Source organism: Danio rerio, chromosome 17, assembly GCF_052040795.2.
Source record: "Danio rerio strain M-AB ecotype USA chromosome 17, GRCz13ab, whole genome shotgun sequence".
In the NCBI taxonomy this organism is placed as follows: Eukaryota; Metazoa; Chordata; class Actinopteri; order Cypriniformes; family Danionidae; genus Danio; species Danio rerio.
This window is the reverse complement of record NC_141037.1, coordinates 31,176,938-31,197,536: the sequence shown is the minus strand read 5'-3', so window position 1 is coordinate 31,197,536 and position 20,599 is coordinate 31,176,938. Positions and strand designations below refer to the sequence as shown.

The following is a 20,599-nucleotide window of genomic DNA, read 5'->3' as shown; positions in this document are numbered from 1 at the left end:
CAGCCTGTTGGAAATGCAACTGACAGAAGTCAGATTTGCATCATGCTTCGCACTTACACTCGCATTTGTTTTCATACGACAAAGCCATGCATTATGCCAGTGTCTATCTGTCCCCTTGCATGTCAGTCTTCATAAAGGACGTATTTGCTTTAAAAAGGCTGTAAGAGATCTCACTAGGTTTGACAGTAACCTCCTGGCCTCTCACCAGCACTGCATTCGTACCAACCCATCAGGCCCTGTGTCTGTCCCACAGCCAGCGGGGGGCGGCCCTGTGTGATTGCCCGTTGAAAAAACAAGGCATTATTGCTCATTTTTCCCTCTTATTAGTTTGATTACATTTGCAAATCAAATCAATCCATCAGGCAGTTTGTGAAGGGCCGCGTCCTGCAATCTGAAAGGGCCTCCTAGTAATCTCCATCTAATAAGATGCAAATGTGTCACATCAGTAAGTAACCAATAAATCATCGGCGCGTCTACGCCAATCATTAACCATCAGAATGAACAGTCAATTTTTAGTATTTTCAATTTGTGATATGCTAGTGGAATATAAAGATAGATGGACGTAATTATACAAACCAAACTCTATTTCAATCCTCCCATCTCCAGAAGCAGATTTGCTGGGAGGTAGAACAGGCCTGTCATCTTATTATAATATTTTTCTTTTCTTTTTTTTTTCTTTTTGGTGGTCTGGAGGTTCAAGCAAAGTTCACAGACAGCCTTGAAACGACCCTCCCATAAAGAAGGCAACCCAAAATATCAGTTCAGGGGGGCGTCATCTCCATCAAATGGAACTGAATTGGAGCTGTCGGTCGGCTCTGAGGAATTATACGCTTACACGTAAGCGTTCCAATGAGGCTGTGAGTTAAACAGGCAGCTCTCAAAGATGTGCAACATATTGCCTTGGTCCTGTACACCCGCCTAATCATGATGTAAATTATTATCGATGTGGTGGCAAGGCGACACGGCCCGTATATGGTCATGCCCAGTATGTTGCTTATGAATAAAGTGATTGGCCATATTTTCAACAGAGAAAGTGTCCTCTTCACACAGTGCAAAGCAGAACAGGGCTTCGTATATGTAGATTAATGGAAAACCTGAAGTGGGAACAAACCTCTGAGCATAAATAGGTCTATGACTTGACACTTTTATTTTATTTAATTTTATTTTAAAATAGCACATTTTTATTTTGAAAATGTAAAGAATATTAAGTGTAACATACACATTTCTTTTATTATTTATTAAATTAAACTTTATGTATAAATACAGTTAGTTCCAAAAATATTTTGAATACATTGACACAATTCTAACATTTTTGGCTCTATACACCAACACAATGGATTTGAATAATGAGGGAATAACACACACCTGGCCATGGTACAGCTTAGAAGCCAACTGTCCAATTACTTTTGGACCCTTAACAAGTGGGAGGCATATATGCAAACTGTTGTAATTTCTACAGCGTTCACCTGATTTAGATGTAAATACCCTTTAAATTAAAGCTGCCAATCTGCAGTTAAAGCAAGTCTTGTTCATTTCATTTTAAATCCATTGGGTTGGTGTATAGAGCCAAAATATATATAATATATTTTATTTCTACAGATATTTTTATTATTTATTTATTTCTCATATATTTAAAAAAATGGTTTCCTTTTCCATTTTTCACTGACCCATGTTCTCATCCCGAATGAGCTTTTAGCCAGTCCATATTCAAAGAGATTGAAAAGCAATACTGCCTCAAATACAGCACAGCCTTTCTCACAGACTCTCACGCATGGACGTCTCAACATCTAAGTGTCCTCCTCCTCATCACCATATTTCATATTTGAATGTAAATTCGCATTTAAATATCTGCTACCTTCAGTGTGTCCAAAATGTTCTCCTTTCCCTTTTTTTCCTCTTCTGAATTTCCCTCTCTGCTTCTTTTGTTGCAGTCCCTCAGGTATAGAGAGTTTCCCTCCACAGAACCCCTTCTGTACTTCTAAGGCCGAAGAGCCATTGTGTCTCGCAAAACTGGCATCAGCATATTCCTTTTCCCCTCATTCTTTCCTCTCTGCATATTTTGCACATAAAGTGTGGCCCTCCTCAAATAAGCCCTTGTGTTTATCATGATCGATGCTTTCATGCATTACTCTGTTATTCTCTCTGTTCTGAAATAGCCAAACGTAAAGATTAGCAAGTGCAGATTGCCTTTCTATATATTCATTTCTATGTGCCTGTGTGTGTTAAACAGACAGTTCACACAGGCATTAAAATCACAGCATCATTTGCTCACCATGTTAATCAAAACCACTTCTTCTTTTTAAAAGACAAAATTTGATTTTATTTTCATACAATAAAAGTCAATGTGGTCCAAAATCAGGACTACTCGGTATTGAAATATATATATATACATACATACATACATACATACAGTTGAAATCAGAGTTTTTAAACCCCCTTTGAATTTTTGAATGTTTAACAGAGTAAGGATTTTTTTTTTCTTCTGGAGAAAGTCTTATTTATTTTATTTCAGCTTTAAAAGTTTTTATTAATAAAAAAAGTTTTAAAAAAATTAAGGTCAAAATTATTAGCCCCTTTAAGCTATTTATTTTCAATAGTCTACAGAACAAACCATCATTATACAACAACTTGCCTACATACCCTAACCTGTAAAATCTTCTCTCCGTTAAACAGAAATTGGGGGAAAAAATTAACAGGGGGGCTAACAGTTTAGTTGGTTTAATGATTCTGACTTTAACTGTATATATTTCATGATATTTAGTTTTTCTGCATAATACTTTGCGACATACAGTAAATACAATTTCACCAGAAGGCGTGAATTAATCTATTTGGAGAGAAATCATAATTTTAGATTGGTTAGGATATTGTACAGTACTGCGTTTGCAAAACTTACAATAAACAAATTACAATCATAGATAAATAAAATAGAGCACAGATACAAATGAAATACTGTAAACTTCTTTGGTTTTCTGAGGAGTCTTACAGTATTCACGCTAGAGCTCAACAATATATCGTTTGAGCATTGATATCACAATGTGTGTATCCACAATATTCACATTGCAGGATTAGATTGTTTATTTAATATTATTTCTTATTTCTTAATATTATATAAGATTTATTCCTTATTATCTATACAATCATGACCATTTACATTTGATGGTTCAATTTCTGTACTTGAATACTGTTTGACTCCCCTGAAAATGGTTTATTTAACTTTTATTTTTGGTCTGTTGTGTTATATGATTTTAAATGTATTATATTTTATGCAGATGTACCGCATAGAATACTTATTACCATAGTGGTGTTAGTGAGGCCAGCAGGGGGCACTCAACCTGTGGTGTGTGAGTCCTAACACCCCAGTATAATGAAGGGGACTCTATACTGCTCAGTGAGCGCCGTCCTTCAGATGAGATGTTTAACGAGGTCCCGGCACTCCGTGGTCATGAAAAAAACCCATCCTGGCCAAATTTGCCCACTGGCCCTTTGTCCATCATGGCTTCCTAACCATCCCCATATCATAATTGGCTTCATCACTCTGTCTTCTCTCCACCAATCACAATGGTGGTGGATGAGGAGATTCCCCCCAATGTATATTGTAATTATTATTATTATTATTATTATTATTATTATTATTATCATCATCAGGTTAAATTATATTGTTATCAAGTTAAATTATATTCATATCGCAATATATATGGCAAAAAAAAAAATCTAAATATCAGATTTTTTCAATATCGTGCAGCCCTAATTTAAACACAGAGCTTGTGTTCAGACCTGTAAATAATCTTTTTAAAGCTACTATTATACTAATTTATTGTGTTTTTAAACTCTTGAAATGTTTAATTGTCACATATCTTAAAAACACATGCAAATGATAAACTCTCACTACAATATGGATAAACTTTGAAATGGCAATCTGTCGTACCTGATCAACTATAATCCGCCTGGACATCGCATATGCTGCAATATGACTATTGCGACATTGATGCTGAAACGATATGTTGTGCAGCGCTATCCAAAACAACACTGATCATGAATTCTCTTTCATTCTTCAAATGTGTTATGATAAACCGTCCATTCTACCTCACTGCTCACACACACATTTCCGAATTCCAAACGGCCGACTACTTCCTTCACACGCACCACTGCCTTATTTCCAACTGCGTAATCAAATGCAGCTTCAACACTCGCTCACGCCAGCCGCTAAACAGCATTTGGGTTTGTGCTGTGGATTTATAGTTTATCTTTATCTGTTGCTTCATCTGTGGGTAGCTATTACGCCAGCCTGGCCAGCTTATTGTTTGGGCCTGATAGATCTGTGTGCAGTCCATCACTTGGAGCCGTGCGCCCGGAAAGCCATCGGCCCGCCTGATGATGAAATACGAGCTATCAGCCTCAGTAATGGCTGTAAAATTTCATAATTACACGGCCTTTATTACATTGCATAATGACCCTGAAGCAGTATGGAACAATTAATTAAGATTTTCAGCCGTGGCTTTTGCAGAAATTAAAAGGTGCTCATTGCCGTGGAATGGGGTAATGTCTTGTCTCGGAAGCATTAAGGCGCGTTTTAAGCGCGAGACTCCCTGTCTGTCTGCGTGCCGAGTGTTTGTGGAAATGCAGGACATTCCTCCGCTTCTGTTTGTCTGGCCGGATCATGTTTGAGAGAGACGCTAATCCTCCGGTATGAAATTAATCCATGCAGTCAGGCCTCTATCAGAAAGATCTGGATGTTTTTTTCTTCCCCCAAATTTAATCTCCAATGATAAGCATATAAATAATATGCTGCGGTAATCGCAGTTATTCCATGTTTGGGAGAAGAATGTATCATCAGTTTTTTTTTTTCTTCCCGTGTTATTTTTTACCACAACGTCCAGATGAGATAGGGTTTGTCAATACAGCCTCGTAAAGGCTTTATCGATCAGCATGGGAAAACAAATGAATCCGTATAAGTATTTGCCCCGCACCCCTCCCGTATGCGCACACACATATGCTCTCACGCTCCTGACTATATGCCGTGGCAAACTAAGGGGGCGTCTGAGGCTCAGACTTAAGCCCTCAACTCGTGCATCTTATGGCCTTTACTAACACATCCTTTTGTGCCTGATGGAACGGCGGTGGTTGCGTTCAACAGTTTCTGCCAGCGGGAGCCGCTCCGACCCCCAAAGGGGAGTCGCACATCAAAGGCATCCAACTGGCGCAGGAGTGAGTCTGAGAGCTCTAGAGCTCTGAGTAAACTGCACTAATACCTCCTAATAGAAATAGGACAAAACTGCTGCCATTCCTGTAAACTGTAAGACAGAAATCGGGAAGAGAATGCCCCGTGAGAGAAAGGAGTGGACATGTTTATTTTATCTGTTTGCCACATTAATAATTTCATTAGTTCAACTTAACTTTTTCCCCCAAAAAATAATAAAATCTCCAAATCCGTGACGAGCTTGAGATTAATAATATCATCTTCCTACCCGAAACCCTTAAGAAGCACATCTACATTCAAGAGACTCTGGGGGGAAATAGGAAAAAGGTGTAATTAAAATGTAAATATTGATATTTCATTGTTGGAAATGGCTGTGGTTAATGTCACTCCATCTGTGGAGCCTCTGCCATGGATGCTTTATTACAGTCCGGGGAGCAGCCGCCCTTCTCCGCCGCCACCAGGGCACATGTGCTTGTTGCTGCCTCGTTTCAATACGCAATTAAGTGGAAAAGTACAGTCCGAACAGTAATCCATGCTATCTTAAGCAGCTGTCTGGGTATATTTAGAATTAATCTCCACCACCAATCGGCCTTAATGTATGCAATTAAGAGTCTGCCGATTGCTAATTAGGTGCATTAGAATCAAGAAGCCATGCTAACGCGACGATGCAGCATCTTTTCGGCTCCGGTTGGAGCAAATCCTGCAAGACAACAGCAAACAATTAAAAACCTTGTGCAGCAGGACATAAAATGGCATTTGTTTCTAAACCAATTCAATTAACAAGATTGCAACAAATTTGGTCTCAATTATCTGACAAACATCACAGGAAACAAGATACTCAGTAAGAAAAAAATAATGTATGGTGAGGTTTGATTTGATTCACTGGAAATTACAGTAAGTTGTTGGGCTGTGCGATTTGGGGAAAATATCTAATTGTGATTTTTTTGTTTTTTTTCCACAGATATTGCAATTTGATTTGCGATTTAATTTTGTAGTCAAGTTTCAGCTCAATAATCTAGGTTGTGGCACCAATTCTGAGACAGCTCTTAAAAATGACCTGTTTTTGTTCTGTGTCTGTGATTTTTAACCAAAATATTTCACTATTACCAATGCTGTTCTTCTTTGATATTAATTTGTCTATTGTTACTTCTGAAGTAGCAGACACTATTATCCCACTTGTCTGAGCCTCCCTGTTTGTTTTCTTTTTTCTATTTTTATTGTGGGCGTTCCGCATAGTTCAGTTGTGCAATCCTGATTGGGCAAAATGAAAGTGTGCGCACTCAATTGGCTAGTAAGTCTGTCACACACAAATGGCAGTCACGCATTTGGCCTGGGCGGGGGAAATTGAATAATATATATATATATATATATATATATATATATATATATATATATATATATATATATATATATATATATATTGTATATAAGTATTATGTTTATACAATATACATTTCAAATCGCAACGTTTCAAATCGCGATTGCAAAGTTTTAAAGTGTGATTGCAATTTGATTTCAATTAATCGCACAGTCCTAGTAAGTTGGATGTGCTAAGTTTTTTTTTCTAAAGCTGCCTTTCCATTGCATGAGACAAACGACAGACTGGAAGTAATTCATTTCCATTGGAGAGTAGTCCGGGAGCTGCTCCGGTAGTACCAATCATCTCCATATGCGGAAAATTCAGATACGATTTGAGCTGTGGATACATTGAAATATTTGAACTCCTGCGACTAGAGCGTATGCGACCAGATGTGATGTGTTCCAGTGTTGTCCAAGCAGGTCTGTGCGGTCAAGATGAGAAATATAAGTTTTTTTTTTTGTTTTTTTTTTTTATCAGAAAAAAAGTCTATATTAAAAAATAACATTTCTATTCTTTAATATGTAATAAAAAGTATTATTTTAATGCTGTCTCCACATTCCCTTCAAAATGTTTTGAGGTCTATTAGTTTCTAGTATTTATTCAACCATGGTGAATGCACGAAGAATAAAGGCTCTTTTTGCACTTTATTTCGGACACCACGAAAATCAGCTTCTTTCCCATGGTGCACGACAATACTGAAAATTCTGTGCAATTGCCACAAGGGGGCATATTCCGACAGTTGTGTCCAAATATCGTATGCAGTGGAAAGGCGGCTTAAGGGTTAAAAAAATAGAATTGATTGATGTTCATTGAAAAGATCTAGAAGAATATGCAACAATTAATTGAGCACAGTACAGCCAAGTACAGTACGTGCTTATAATAAAACAATAAAATGGCAGTTTTGTTATTTTTCTTTATAGTCCAATGACACAGTTGATAACCTTTGACCCTATTGCTACACCTTCCCACAGAATAACCCTTTCTAAAGATTTAGAATTTTCAGTTTCTAAAAATCTTCACAAAATGGAAAAAAAATAATAAGCGGCAAAAAACACAATTCCATTTTTTCTTAAATAAAAGCCTGAGGGAAAATCACTCTATTCTGTTTAAGTCTATTGAATGGTAAAGCAGTGGCCAGCAGCTGTTTAACACCATAGCGGTACGCATGTGATCATGGTAAATGCTGTACGGCAGCGTGCCTCACACTGACAGGTGAATATTTGCTTAGCTGCTAAATGGATGTGGACAGCTATGGCGGTGTTAATGTGTTTTCCCTCCTAAAAAAGTGTGATTTTTCTCTCTTTCCCTCTCCGACTGGTGTTGTTTTGTGGAGATGAAAGGCGGCCGGTGATAAAAGCACAGAGGAGCGCTGCGGCGGTTTGTGTGTATGCGGCTCCTGTCATCACTTCCCTCGTGTCCCCCAACCTCCTCACTGAGGGGGGAAGGTAGACTAAAGACCCGACTGTTTACACACAAGCAGAACACTCTTGTTTGCCTTTTCATGTTGTTTTTTGATTTGTGCGAGACTTCTGTAGGCTAATATTTGCCGTTTATTTGGGTGGGAGTTGTTGGGGTGGAGGAGCTTTCGCAGATGGCTGGTTTAGCTGGTGAGGAAAGAGCGTCTCGGAGCCTCGCTGGGGCAGTAAATGGACAGACAGAGACTGGCATGGTGGTTGTTCCTGTCTCACCATGGCCTTTGGCATCATTAGCCTCACCACAGGCTTATCTGTAAGCTTAGAGTAATCACCAATCAGCTGAACGTTTTCCAAAGAAACATTCTTTTCATGGCTTATTTTGAAGATCGGGACTACAAAAGAGCTGTTCTAGTGACTCAAATATACTGCATTCGCTTTATAAATTATGTGTCATAACGCAGTCTTTTGGGTACAATATGGACAAACCAAACATTGGGTTAATCGTTTAAATTCAACTTAATTTTTTACGTTTGGTTTGTCCATATATATGACCCAACATGGGGTTATGACAACCCAGCAATTTTTGAGTGAAGGCATTTATTTATTTATTTATTGTATTTTATTAATACACAGTAATTTACCAAATTGAGGGTATATGTAAATTGACCTCAAAACTTTGACTATGTATGTATTCATGTATTATAAATGCATTTACATCGAAACAAACATATATCCTGCCTAAAAGTGTTGACATTTAATGTCTATCCAATTAAAAGTAATTGATGCTAATTATTGGTACTAAAACAGGAGCCTGAAGCATTCATGTCCATTTTCAATTAGTCCCAGGTATATTCCAAAACACATATTATGTGTAGATAGCTTCTATGTTGTAGACACTCATGTGGTCAAATGCATTTCAGCGGCTATAAGATTCTTCCTACTTCCTACTAATCTTATAAATCTTAAAAGATTTTTTCTGCACCTTAGCTGCGGGATAGCAGTCGTTGAATTACAGAAATTTACCATAAATAACAGACATTAAATTACAGAAATTTACTGTAGAAAACAGCAGTTAAATTACAGAAATTTACTGTAAAATAACAGATGTTAAATTATAGAAATGTACTGTAGATAACGTATGTTAATTTACAGAAATTTATCGTAAAATAACAGACATTAAATTACAGAAATTTGCTGTAGAAAGCGGTCACTAAATTACAGAATGTTACCGTAAAATAACAGACGTTAACTTACAGAAATTTGCTGTAGAAAGCGGTCATTAAATTACAGAATGTTACCATAAAATAACAGACGTTAAATTACAGAAATTTACTGTAGAAAATGGCCGTTAAATTACAGAAATTTACTGTAATATATCAGATGTTAAATTATAGAAATTTACTGTAGAAAACGTATGTTAAATTACAGAAATTTACTGTAAAATAACAGACGTTAAATTACAGAAATTTACCATAAAATGGCAGACGTTAAATTACAGAAATTTACTGTAGAAAACGTCCGTTAAATTACAGAAATGTACTGTAAAATAAAAGACTCTGAATTACAGAAATTTGCTGTAGAAAACGGACCTTAAATTACAGAAATTTACCATAAAATAACTGACATTAAATTACAGAAATTTGCTGTAAAAAACTGACCTTAAATTAAAGAAATGAACAGAAATTTACTGTAGAAAACGGCCGATAAATTACAGAAATGTACCGTAAAATAAAAGACTTTAAATTACAGAAATTTACCGTAAAATAACAGATATTTCTGGTAAATTTCTGTGATTTAAAGTCTGTTATTTTTTGTTAAATTTCTGTAATTTAACGACTGTTATTTTACTTTTTTTCATAAAATTACGGATTTTTTTTTACAGTGTATATACAGGGTGCAAATTACAGGGGGGTTTGGGGGTATTGACCCCTCTAATTAAAGCTTGATCCCCCCTGAAGGCTGTCAAAACAACATGCATGGGGTGTCAGCCCTCAAAAAGTTTCTTTGATCTGCATCTTAAATAATAATATTAATAATTAAAATAATAAATAATATAATCACATTCAAGTACCCCTATAACGGTTCATACCATTGCGAATGCATAATCGCACCAATCGGTCTATGCAAGAAAAAAAGTGTTCACTAGACACTTTTCTGTAAAATATGTTTGTTTCTAAATATCGCCTAAAAGGAAAGTCAAATTATACACATAGTTTTTATTGTTAGACCTACAGTAATCTCTAAAATAGCTAATCAGAGTATACTGTTGGTCAGAATACACTAAATATCCCAGAAAACACTGAAAACTCTAATACGTTTAATTAATAAATTAGATGTAATTTAAATAAATGCATACATTTGATTCACTGAAGCAATACACAAACTAATATATTGCAGAAAAATTTGACCTCCCTTATCGTCAATGTATAATTTGCACCCTATATTTATTATTATTATTATTATTATTATTAAATGCTGCTCTTTTAAGGCGACATGACAACTTGGGCTACTAATATTACTAAGTCTCTCCTTCGGTCTCCCAGCACTATTTTTACAAGTAGATTAGTCACCTTGTCATCATCGTCTTGACAAAGTGTGAAAGCAAAGAGAGTGTATATTTACACAGGAGCTCAGGAGGGAGCCAGGATACATCAAATAAACATCCAGCGTGGCCGGCATGAAGAATAGCTCTGATTCTCATTGCTCAAGCGTGTTCATTTACCCTGCAACCATGAGAAAATAAAATAGGGGTGTTGCTGAGAGTGAGACGGAGGACACGTGTGTTTATATATGACGGCTAAGCAGAGCTGCTGAGCTGAAGTGTGCCTTGAGGAAGACGACGACGACGAGGAACCGCTGCCTATGTGTGTGTGTCTGTGTGTGTGTGCATTTGTCTCGGCGGGCCTTCTCAGTGTGTAAACGTGCAGTCAGAAAAGATTTGGCAGACGGACGGCCGGTGGTTGCTGTGAGGCCTGGTGGTGAGCAGTCCTGCCCGGTAGGGGTTAAGTTCGCATGGTTGCACCGCAGCCTCTTTCTGTCAGCCTGTGCTACTCGCTGCTTCAATGCTTATTTCTTCTGAAAAGCGACTGCAGGTTTCACAAGGCCTCAGCCATCAGATACCTTCTACTGGTGTAACCTTCACAGATCCACATACTTAGCCTTTCCTCCCCATCTCGCACAAAGTGCATCAGTTTACTGAGAGAAAAGAGAGAGATAGAGAGGAAAAGAGAAATTGTGCTAGTGGCAAAATCCCCTTCAGTCCTGCTGAAGAGAGAGAGTCTGAGCTGAAGCTGGTCTCCAGGCTAAGAGAGTTAAATTGAGAGGACGTTACTGGAGATTGAACGCTGGATCAGATAATGCCCGTGTGTCATCAGGATGGGGCAGTCTGCTTTGTGTCTGCCAAATGAAAAGGACCATTATCAAGAGTTACATGGCTTGTTTTTTCAAGCACAATAAATAAAAAATAAATAAGGTAAGTTATATAATACTTATATAAATTAAAATTAATAATTTATAAATTATTAAACGCTATTTATTTGATCAGTCTTTTAAAAAAAAAAAACTGGCTTCATTTTTTAAGCTGAATCAAATAATAATTTGAAGTAATTGCAATTAAGTTACTGATTTAAAATATTAGACTGAATCTTGTATAACATGTTAAAGATTAAAATGAAAGCATCAAAAGCGTATGTCAAAAACGACTTTCTGAATTATTAACATTTCATTGTATGAATCACAATATTAGCGATATAGCTGTATATCAGCACTGGTGGGATATAAAGCCACACCACACTGCTACTCATGTGATATTGTGTTTATACAACAGTTTGACGGCATAATCATGTATATAAAAAGAAAATCAAAAAAGAGAGTCTAAAAACCCTTTTGTACTTGGAACTACTTTCTCCCGCCATTCATTCACATCTGCAACTGACGGTCAGAAGAGCGGAGGCCATTGCTAGTTGCTAGTGTTTAAATGATTCCCTAGCGTAATGTCTAAAGTGATGACAAAACAGGTGATTTTGCTCACATTTTTGATTATAAGGCTGAACGGCATGAATCAGGATTTCAAAATAATTAACCCCGATAAAGCCAGAACAAAGCAAACACTACCAGTTTCTGTGGTATAAATACAGCACTGCAACATACAAAAAGAGATCGACTTAGAATGCCACTTATGCCGAGTTCAGACTGCATGATTTTAAAAGTAGTCGCGTCACAGATGTTTTCACACTGCATAACTATCTGGGCTAGCATTTTGTCACTGCTTTGTTTACAGTGCAAGATGGATTGGCGATAGGGACTTTCACATTGCATGACTTTACTATAGGAAGAATCGCCGACAACTTCATCCAAACTACGTCTCACAGCCAAAAACACGTAGTATATCTTTTGTTATTAACTACATAATGAGAAAGAAGCCTTTAATGGGGTAGAAATGTACATATTTGCTCATCTGTGTTTAAAGGGAATTAGCCATTTCTCCTCAACGTTGCTAATAAACTCATTTCTTTCTGTATGAAAACTCAATTCACACGGCATGATTTGAATCGCCGACAGCTCCAGATATTTAGCATGCCAAATATCTCGCTGGCATCGGCGACTCATCGGCGATTCTCTCAGATCGCGTCTTTGATAGTTCATACTGTGTGATTGTCACTCACGTGCACGAGCACCGATTTGCCTGTGATTTATGGCATTTGTCTGCAATTTCTCAAAACCTGTCGGCGAGCCAAAATCGGGGCTAAAATCACGCATTCTGAACTAGGCATTACCTGATTTACAATGGTTTGTTAAGCTGTAGTTTGAAATTTATGTTGAGAAAATGCTGTTTTTCCCTCCCCTAAGGACTAATTATGTGTTCTCTGTTGCCATCTTGTGGCGAAACGTCAACCATCACTTTCTATGATCTGCTCAGAAAAAACTGCAAAGTTACAATCTAAAAAAGCCTCAAAAGTACATTATGTTGTCCTTTAGCAGCAATATTTGTCAAACTGTAAATTGCCCTCTGCTTGTTGCTGTATGTGGGTGGTGTAATACACAAGGGTGAAAGGTGAAAAGGCTGTAGGAGTGCTGTTATTTGCAGAATATCACACGGCTATCAGTCAATCAGATTCTAGAAGCAGACATAACTGTATATATATATATATATATATATATACACAGACATAGATAAATATATATATATATATATATATATATATATATATATATATATATATATATATATATATATATATATATATATATATATTTATATATATACATAGATAAATAGATGTGTAGATATACAGTAAATATATAAATAAATACACACATAAGTTACTCCTTGTCTAGTGTCATGCCTGCACCGAGTCAATAAACTTCCTCTTGTTACAGGAAGTCCTCTGGGGAAAGGGTTGTACACATTCACCACAGCTGAAATGACAGCGATACGCTTTAATTCGACTCTTTGGATCCTTTCTCACGCAGCAAAGCATCCAAAGGTGAACTGTAATCACAGTCGCCGCCGAGCTCTTTTGTGAAATGAAATAACAGATGAAAAGGAGGGAGGAAAAAAAATGCATCTTTAAAGTTTGCCCTCGCGTAAATGTCAATAGAGAACCTTTTCCATCATCAGCAGTAAATTCACATTGATGGCTCTTTTCTTCTCTTTATCGATCCGGCCATGAGAACGTAGATTTGTATCTGTTAATTAATGCGTCCTGAAACAGCATTTGTATTAATCAGGGAGATAAGAAAAATTGGATGCCTGCACTGGCATGACAACCGTAAAAGCGCGAGCCCCCTGATAAAATCATTGATGGACCTCAATAAAGAGGGAGAAAAAAAAAAGTTCTTCCTTCCACTCAATAAACTAATCATCCGGCTTTTAATTATTCTGCGGAGAGATGTGTGGAGATTGGGGAATGTGTAAATCTAATTATTTACTAACAGCAGTGTCTGAGAGGGAGGGCTGGGAGTGGCACAGGGGGAGCTCTAGGCGATGGGCTCCGTCCATCTGCCACTCCACACACCCGCCCCCTGCTCTCCGTTTGTCCCTCGTGCTCCCATTCTCTTTGTCCCTCTGTCGGTCTTCATGTATAGTGTCTTCAGTCTTCCATCATTAATGTGATTTGTTTCTACTGTTTTGTGATGTCACCAACCGAAAGCATTATTCTTGTCTTCCATTGGTTGATCCGGTGTTGATGTGGTCAGAGCAGCAACACATTTATTTGTGAAGTACATGTACTGTACTTGTAGTGGTCAATAATGCTGTCTGCAGGGGACAATAAATGCTTTTTAAGGACCCTACATCCAAATCTGAGCAACAGTAAACTTGGCATAAATGAGTTTACTATGAAATATAGATTTTGTATGCATTAACTATAATATTGATTTATTGGTTTTCTCTTATATTTCAGACATTCTTCTGCACATTGCTTAAATCAGCGTGTTTGCTTGCATTAATAGAATTTTGGAGCGAGCATTTTTGTTGTTTTGTTTGTAGAGTGAGATGTTATTGGTCACTGTAACAAAATTTATGTGATTTCAGCAGTCATTTGTTTATGACAAAAAATCTTGCACAATGTACAGTAGAGCAATATTAATATTCTCTTTTTTTAACTTTATTTTTATACATTAAAACATTTTACAGAACTAAACAGTCAGTGACTGCAGCAGTAAAAAAAAAAAAAATATATATATATATATATATATTTTTTTTTTTTTTTTTTTTTTTTGCTTAAAGGGATAGTTCTGCTAAAACTAAATTCTGTCATCTTTTACACAATCTTTATTTTTTCTGAACCTGTTTGAACACAATTTTTTTTTTTTTGATTTTTGGGTGAACTATATCTTTTCTGTAGTGACGGTTGGTTTGGAATAGACCATTTTGAGGGATGTAAACAAAACAATGGTCCCAACGTATTTCCTGTTTTGCATTTTAAATTTCTATAGATTCTTAGAATCCAAAATGAGACACATATCGATAATTAACAGTATGATAGCTGTTTAAGCATTTAGTTATGATTGAATTGTTACAGTTATGAAATAGTTTGATAACAAGCAGGGAATGTTCCTGGGCTAGTGACATGACCACATTGAAATGGTCTGTCTATTCATCCTGTCCCTCCACCAATGTGATTGGATGGCTGGCTAAAATGACAATTGATGAATGCTGCATTTTAATAAAAGATGAACATTCTTCAACATTCTGTGACCATTATTTTAAAAAGTGTGGTACTTACATTGAAAACTGAAAAAAAAGGAAAAATGCTTTGGTGGAAAGATCTTTAGTCAAATGAGCTTACCAAATCAAACAAAAAAGCTGAGAATAAACTTTTACAAAAATGCCACTTACAAATGCAATAAATTATACAATAGCAATGCAATGTACTGTCAAAATCATATTTATTTATCATGTAAATGAATATTCCCTTTCGTATCTGCAGTGATCCGAAGTATGTCAGTGGATATTTTTCCAAATTATCAACATTAATAAGGGATTACACTTACCTCTAAGGAGGCCGTGAGGATCTGATCTTATTTTTAGCCCATGCCACCTTTCATTGAGGCCAGTTTGTTTGCAAGAATGCCGCAGTCTTGCATTATTCCCCCTTAAGAAATTCTTGGCTTAATCCCTTTTGATGATTTTATTAAGTAGTAGAAGATGGCCCTGCCAACTGGCATTGGGCACACTTGCACCAGCAGGCCAGGAGAGGCACCAACTGCTCACCAGCTCTTAGTCTGCCTCTAATGAGATCAGAGATGTTAACAGTTTGGGATAATAAATTAGCAGTTGGTATAAACAATAGCCCCAAACCTATACCTAATGAGCTCCTTGCCATTAGTGATTAACTGGCAAAAAAAAGAGATTTCAAAATAAAAGAAATGAGCAGAATTGCTGTCTTTCTCTGAAGGCATTTCTGCACAACAGATGTTGGTGAGCAGCTCTTTCGTCTCATTCCCCCGCCACTCAGATTAGCCCCCGTACTGTCGCAAACAGAGACGCTTCATCTGTTGTGGGAAGAGCAGAACCGCTGAGATGAGACGAAAAGGTCCAATACCAACAGGTGCTGTTGTGCCTGTTTTTCACCTTCAGATCTGATGGAGAGCTCCAATGCATTTATGCGGTTTATACATAAAACTGCTTTCTGTCATAAGACTGCTTTCATGCTTTCAGTCAGCTTTAGTTTCGAAGAGTGCTTGCTTTTTTTTTTGTCTTGTGCATAAATAAAATGTTTCAAAAAAATGTAAATTGATTTAAATTAATTCAGTTTTGTTTTACCTATTTATGTGTTCATTCAAATTATAATAATGTTTATGACAAAAAATCTGCAAAATATATTAAAATTAATAATTCATATAATAATTACTTCTTTCACTAGCTTTATTTTTGTGTACAGTAACTTTTATTAATCTTTTAATTTAGACAATGTTTTATCTGTTTTGTTTTAAACTTAGTTTATAAATGTGTTTTTATGTTTTGGTTTAATTTATTTTATTTTAAATATATATATATATTTCTCATATTTTCTATTATTAATATTCATAAAATGTGTTATTTAAAAAAAAAAATTATTGTAATTAACAGGGATGTCCAGATCCGATCACAGGATCAAAAATTGAGCTCGATCACTTAATTTTAGACTCAATCATAATCAGACGTTACCTCCCAATTAGGACTCAAATATATATAGTAGCACATATATATATGCAGTGGCACAGAGTTAGACCTATTTTTTGAGTTCACACAGAAACAGTAATGCGTGTGGAATGACATCATTTTTTTGCAAAGACGCAGCTCGAAGCGGGAAATCACGTGTATGTCTGCGGTCTGGAGGTATTATGAAGTTGATGAAGACAACATTAACATAGCAAACTATGAGGCATGTAAACTTGAGATTGCCTGTCGGGTATTTTAAGTTAAGGTGCTATTTATTCATATTTTTACATTTACTAGTGCACTAAAGTGCAAAAGTAAAGAATTGATGTTATTATCTTACTTGACTGTTCAAGCTACCACACAGAACTGCTCTGTTTGTTAACATATTGAATGTTAAAATAAGGAACATCCTGGATCTGTTTTTTCCCTCCTCTTTAATTTTTTTATGTATTATAGAACTATCGGATCGGGTTTTGGTATCAGCAGATACTTAAAATCTAATGACTTAGACTCGAAGTGTGATAAACCTTCAACAACGATAGAACCTTTTAAATCCACAAAAGCTACTTTATAGTGAAAAAAGTATCATCATTTAATAATAATAAAAGTATCAATACTTTGATCATTAACATGTATGAAATTGGTAACATTTCTCTAAAATGTTTTTTTGGGGTACCAAAAAGGTTTCTTGCTGGCGCCTTTATTTTTAAGATGGCAATACTAGGAAGCATCACCTGGTACTTCACTATTAAGTATGTTCCTCATACCTAGAACCATGTTTTAGACAGACAAAAGCCCCATGATAGTCAGCTTCAAACGAAATTCACAAACATGAACTTCAACAATTTCCAGAAAAAAAACACAGAAAAAGCGGAGAAAAGTGTGTGCAGAGTTGGGGGAGGAGGAAGGAGATGGAGTTTGAGGCAAGCAATTAGTCTTTCAGTTGGTGTGATGGGAAGAATTGATCCATGCTGCATGTTGGGGGAGATAAGGAGTGCCCTCCCTCAGGATGCCCCCTGGCCTGCAGCGCGCCAGCAGATGAGAGCCAAGGCTCGTGCGAGGGCCCTCAGTTCACTCCCGCTGGAGTTTTCCTTTCCATTACACCTCCAGAATGTCAATGCTTCTTTACTAACGCAACCGCAAACTTCTGACAACCAATTGAGCTTTTATGTATCGCCGCTGAATGTTGATTTGAAGCTGAACGTTCCTCATTGAGTTGAACAAAGCTTTTTTCTGGCTCTTTATTCAATGCTTTCTTACTTATGCAGACGCACACTTCTGACAACCAATCAAGCTTTTACTGTATGCATCACTGCTGAATGTTGAATTTCATCATTGAGTTGAACAAAGCTCTGTTTCTGGCTTTTCTCAATGCTTCCAAACTAACCAACTGAGCTTTTTTCCTTTATTTTTCATTTCACTTTACATTCAAGGCTGAACGTTTAACTTTTAGTTGAACAAAGCTCTTACTCTGGCATTGGTAACTGTAAGACTGAACAGTTAAGTGAACTCAAAATCTGACTGTATAAAGCTGAACTTAAACTAACTGAGTTATGGCAAGATATTTAAGGGGGAATGCTTTAGATTCTTATTGTTATTGCTTTATTTTATATTCTTATGTTTAGAATTTTATTGTTATTATTTTTGTTATTGTTGAAATGTATTTTAAAATAAAAAAAATAAAATACATAAATTTTAAGTTCATCAAACTAAACAAAATACAGCAGCAATAAATGTATCAAAATAAAATGCTGTACTTTTGTAAAATGACATTTCTTTGCAAACCTTCCATCAACAGGTCTTTTGCATCAACCCCTTCACCACTAAATTAACATAGGGAAGTAAACGTTTGATAGCAACAACTTTTTTCTGCCACTTTGTTTACCTATAGGGAGAAGTTGTGGCGTAATTGTAAGTGAGTTGGACTTGTAACCAAAATGTAATTTGTGTTTCTCTTAGAGTTACAAATTACAATCCATCCATTATTTGTACAGTATACTCAATTTACCAACATTATTTCAGTTCTTTTTTAACTGAAAGAGTCTCGAATTACCTTATTTAGGTGTTTATATTTCTAAAGTTCCTCTGCATTTCCACCTGCAGCACTGAGACTGATGATGTTCTCAAGCTGCTCGTTCTGTTCTTTAGGACTGAGATTTTATTCAATCTCATTTCTTAAGGAAAGATGCTAAATTGTACACTAGACAGCCATTATATTTATGGTCTTAGCATCAGGAGTGGTTGTGTTAGCATTTCACTGCATATCATACTGTGCATGACTCTGTATGTGACAAATAAAATTTGAATGAGCTAAAATGAGTATAATACAATGTTCTGTTATATTGAGATTCGTTTGAAGTTTTGTATAGTTTAAGAGCATGTTTTAGGGGAGGATGGGTTGAAAAAAGTTTTTAAAAATAAGCAAAAAGATTGCTTATAAATGTAAATCTACTAACACAATCAAAAACTTCTGACTACTAATTGAGTTTGTATTTTATCACTGATAAATGTTGATTGGAGTGATCTGATATTGAGTTGAGTTGGTCTCTTTCTTTGTCATTTTTCAGGCTTTTCCACACTGTCACTGGCGGATCAGATGAGTCTTCTGCAGAGTGCGTGGATGGAGATCCTGATCCTACGTGTCGTCTACCGCTCACTGTCTTTTGAGGACAAGTTGGTATACGCTGAGGACTACATCATGGATGAGGATCAATCCAAACTGGCGGGTCTGCTCGACCTGAATAATGCCATTCTTCAGCTGGTGAAGAAGTACAAGAGCATGAAGCTGGAGAAGGAGGAGTTTGTCACTCTTAAAGCTATAGCCCTGGCTAATTCAGGTAAAATTAGTTTTAGTTAAAACTAGACTTTAGTCAAAGAAGGCACCATTGTTGGTTTGATATGTGTCATTTGTGTTTCTAAAACTGGGTCAGTGTGATTATACTTTAATTTTGTCCAAGTTTATTAATGTATTCATAAATGAATTATAAAAGCAATTTATCCATAGTATGATTACAGTATCTTATTTGATTTAAGAAGAAAATTAATCAAAATTCAATACAATTGTCTTGATATACAACATTCTAATTCTGCGTTCATTACATGTTAAGTCAATGCAAAGACATGATCAGACATCCTGTGGCGCGATACAAGCGAATGAGGTGGCGCAATACACACGAATGAGGTGGCCCGAATGGCATGATTCGCGCAAATGAATCTGTACAAGTTGAGCGTCTTGTGCAATTGCTGCGCGTGTATTGCGATTTTCGTGCAAATCGATGAAGTTCGAAAATCCGAACTTCAACAGACATTCAAGCCGCGTTAACCAATCAGGAGCTTGCTCTTGTGGAGGCGTAATTATGACATAGTGCCTGTTGTTGGTGTCCTGGGAGAAAATCCTCCTGCCAACACCAACAACAGTTTATCAAATTGGGCTAGGTTCAGTCAGAAGCACAGCTAAAAGCTTCCTTTATCTAGGTTAGATTTCTGGAGGAGTGAACTCAAAGAACTAGGAGCACCTCTGAAAGGATCTAGTGGACTCAGACATGGCTCCAAATGAATTGACACTGTTTTTCAGCCTTCATAAAGCACATAAACTCTATGTTAGCCATTTAGCAACGAAGCTAGAGTCACAGGGCATACAGAAGCCCTGCGTCTGTTGTGAAGTGTATTTGATGCGCAAATGATTTATGCTGTGTTATGGTGTGAACACAGCATAAAAGAAGAGTGCCAAAGAAAGTCTAAAAATAATTCTCTCACAATAATTTAAAAAAATATATATTACTAATAATATTAATGAAAAGATTTTATAAGGTGTCTTAATATGGTATTGCAATATGATATCCTATAATATATCTTAAAATGGTATCGTAATATGGTATCTTTTAAGGTATCTTAATATGGTATCACAATATGGTATCTTATAAGGTATCGTAATATGGTATCTAATAAGGTATTGCAACTTGGTATCTCACTATATTGTG

At 36.3% G+C, this 20,599-nt stretch overlaps 1 protein-coding gene across 22 annotated transcripts in view; it reads left to right on the top strand.

Moving 5' to 3' along the window:
- The window catches only part of esrrga (estrogen-related receptor gamma a), a 254,433-nt gene that overhangs the window by 225,585 nt on the left and 8,249 nt on the right, over window positions 1-20,599 (top strand). For all 22 annotated transcript variants that reach the window (XM_087288849.1, XM_087288844.1, XM_087288837.1 and 19 more), the window contains 1 exon segment: window positions 19,187-19,456. In XM_087288849.1, the coding sequence (XP_087144975.1) occupies window positions 19,187-19,456 (270 nt within the window).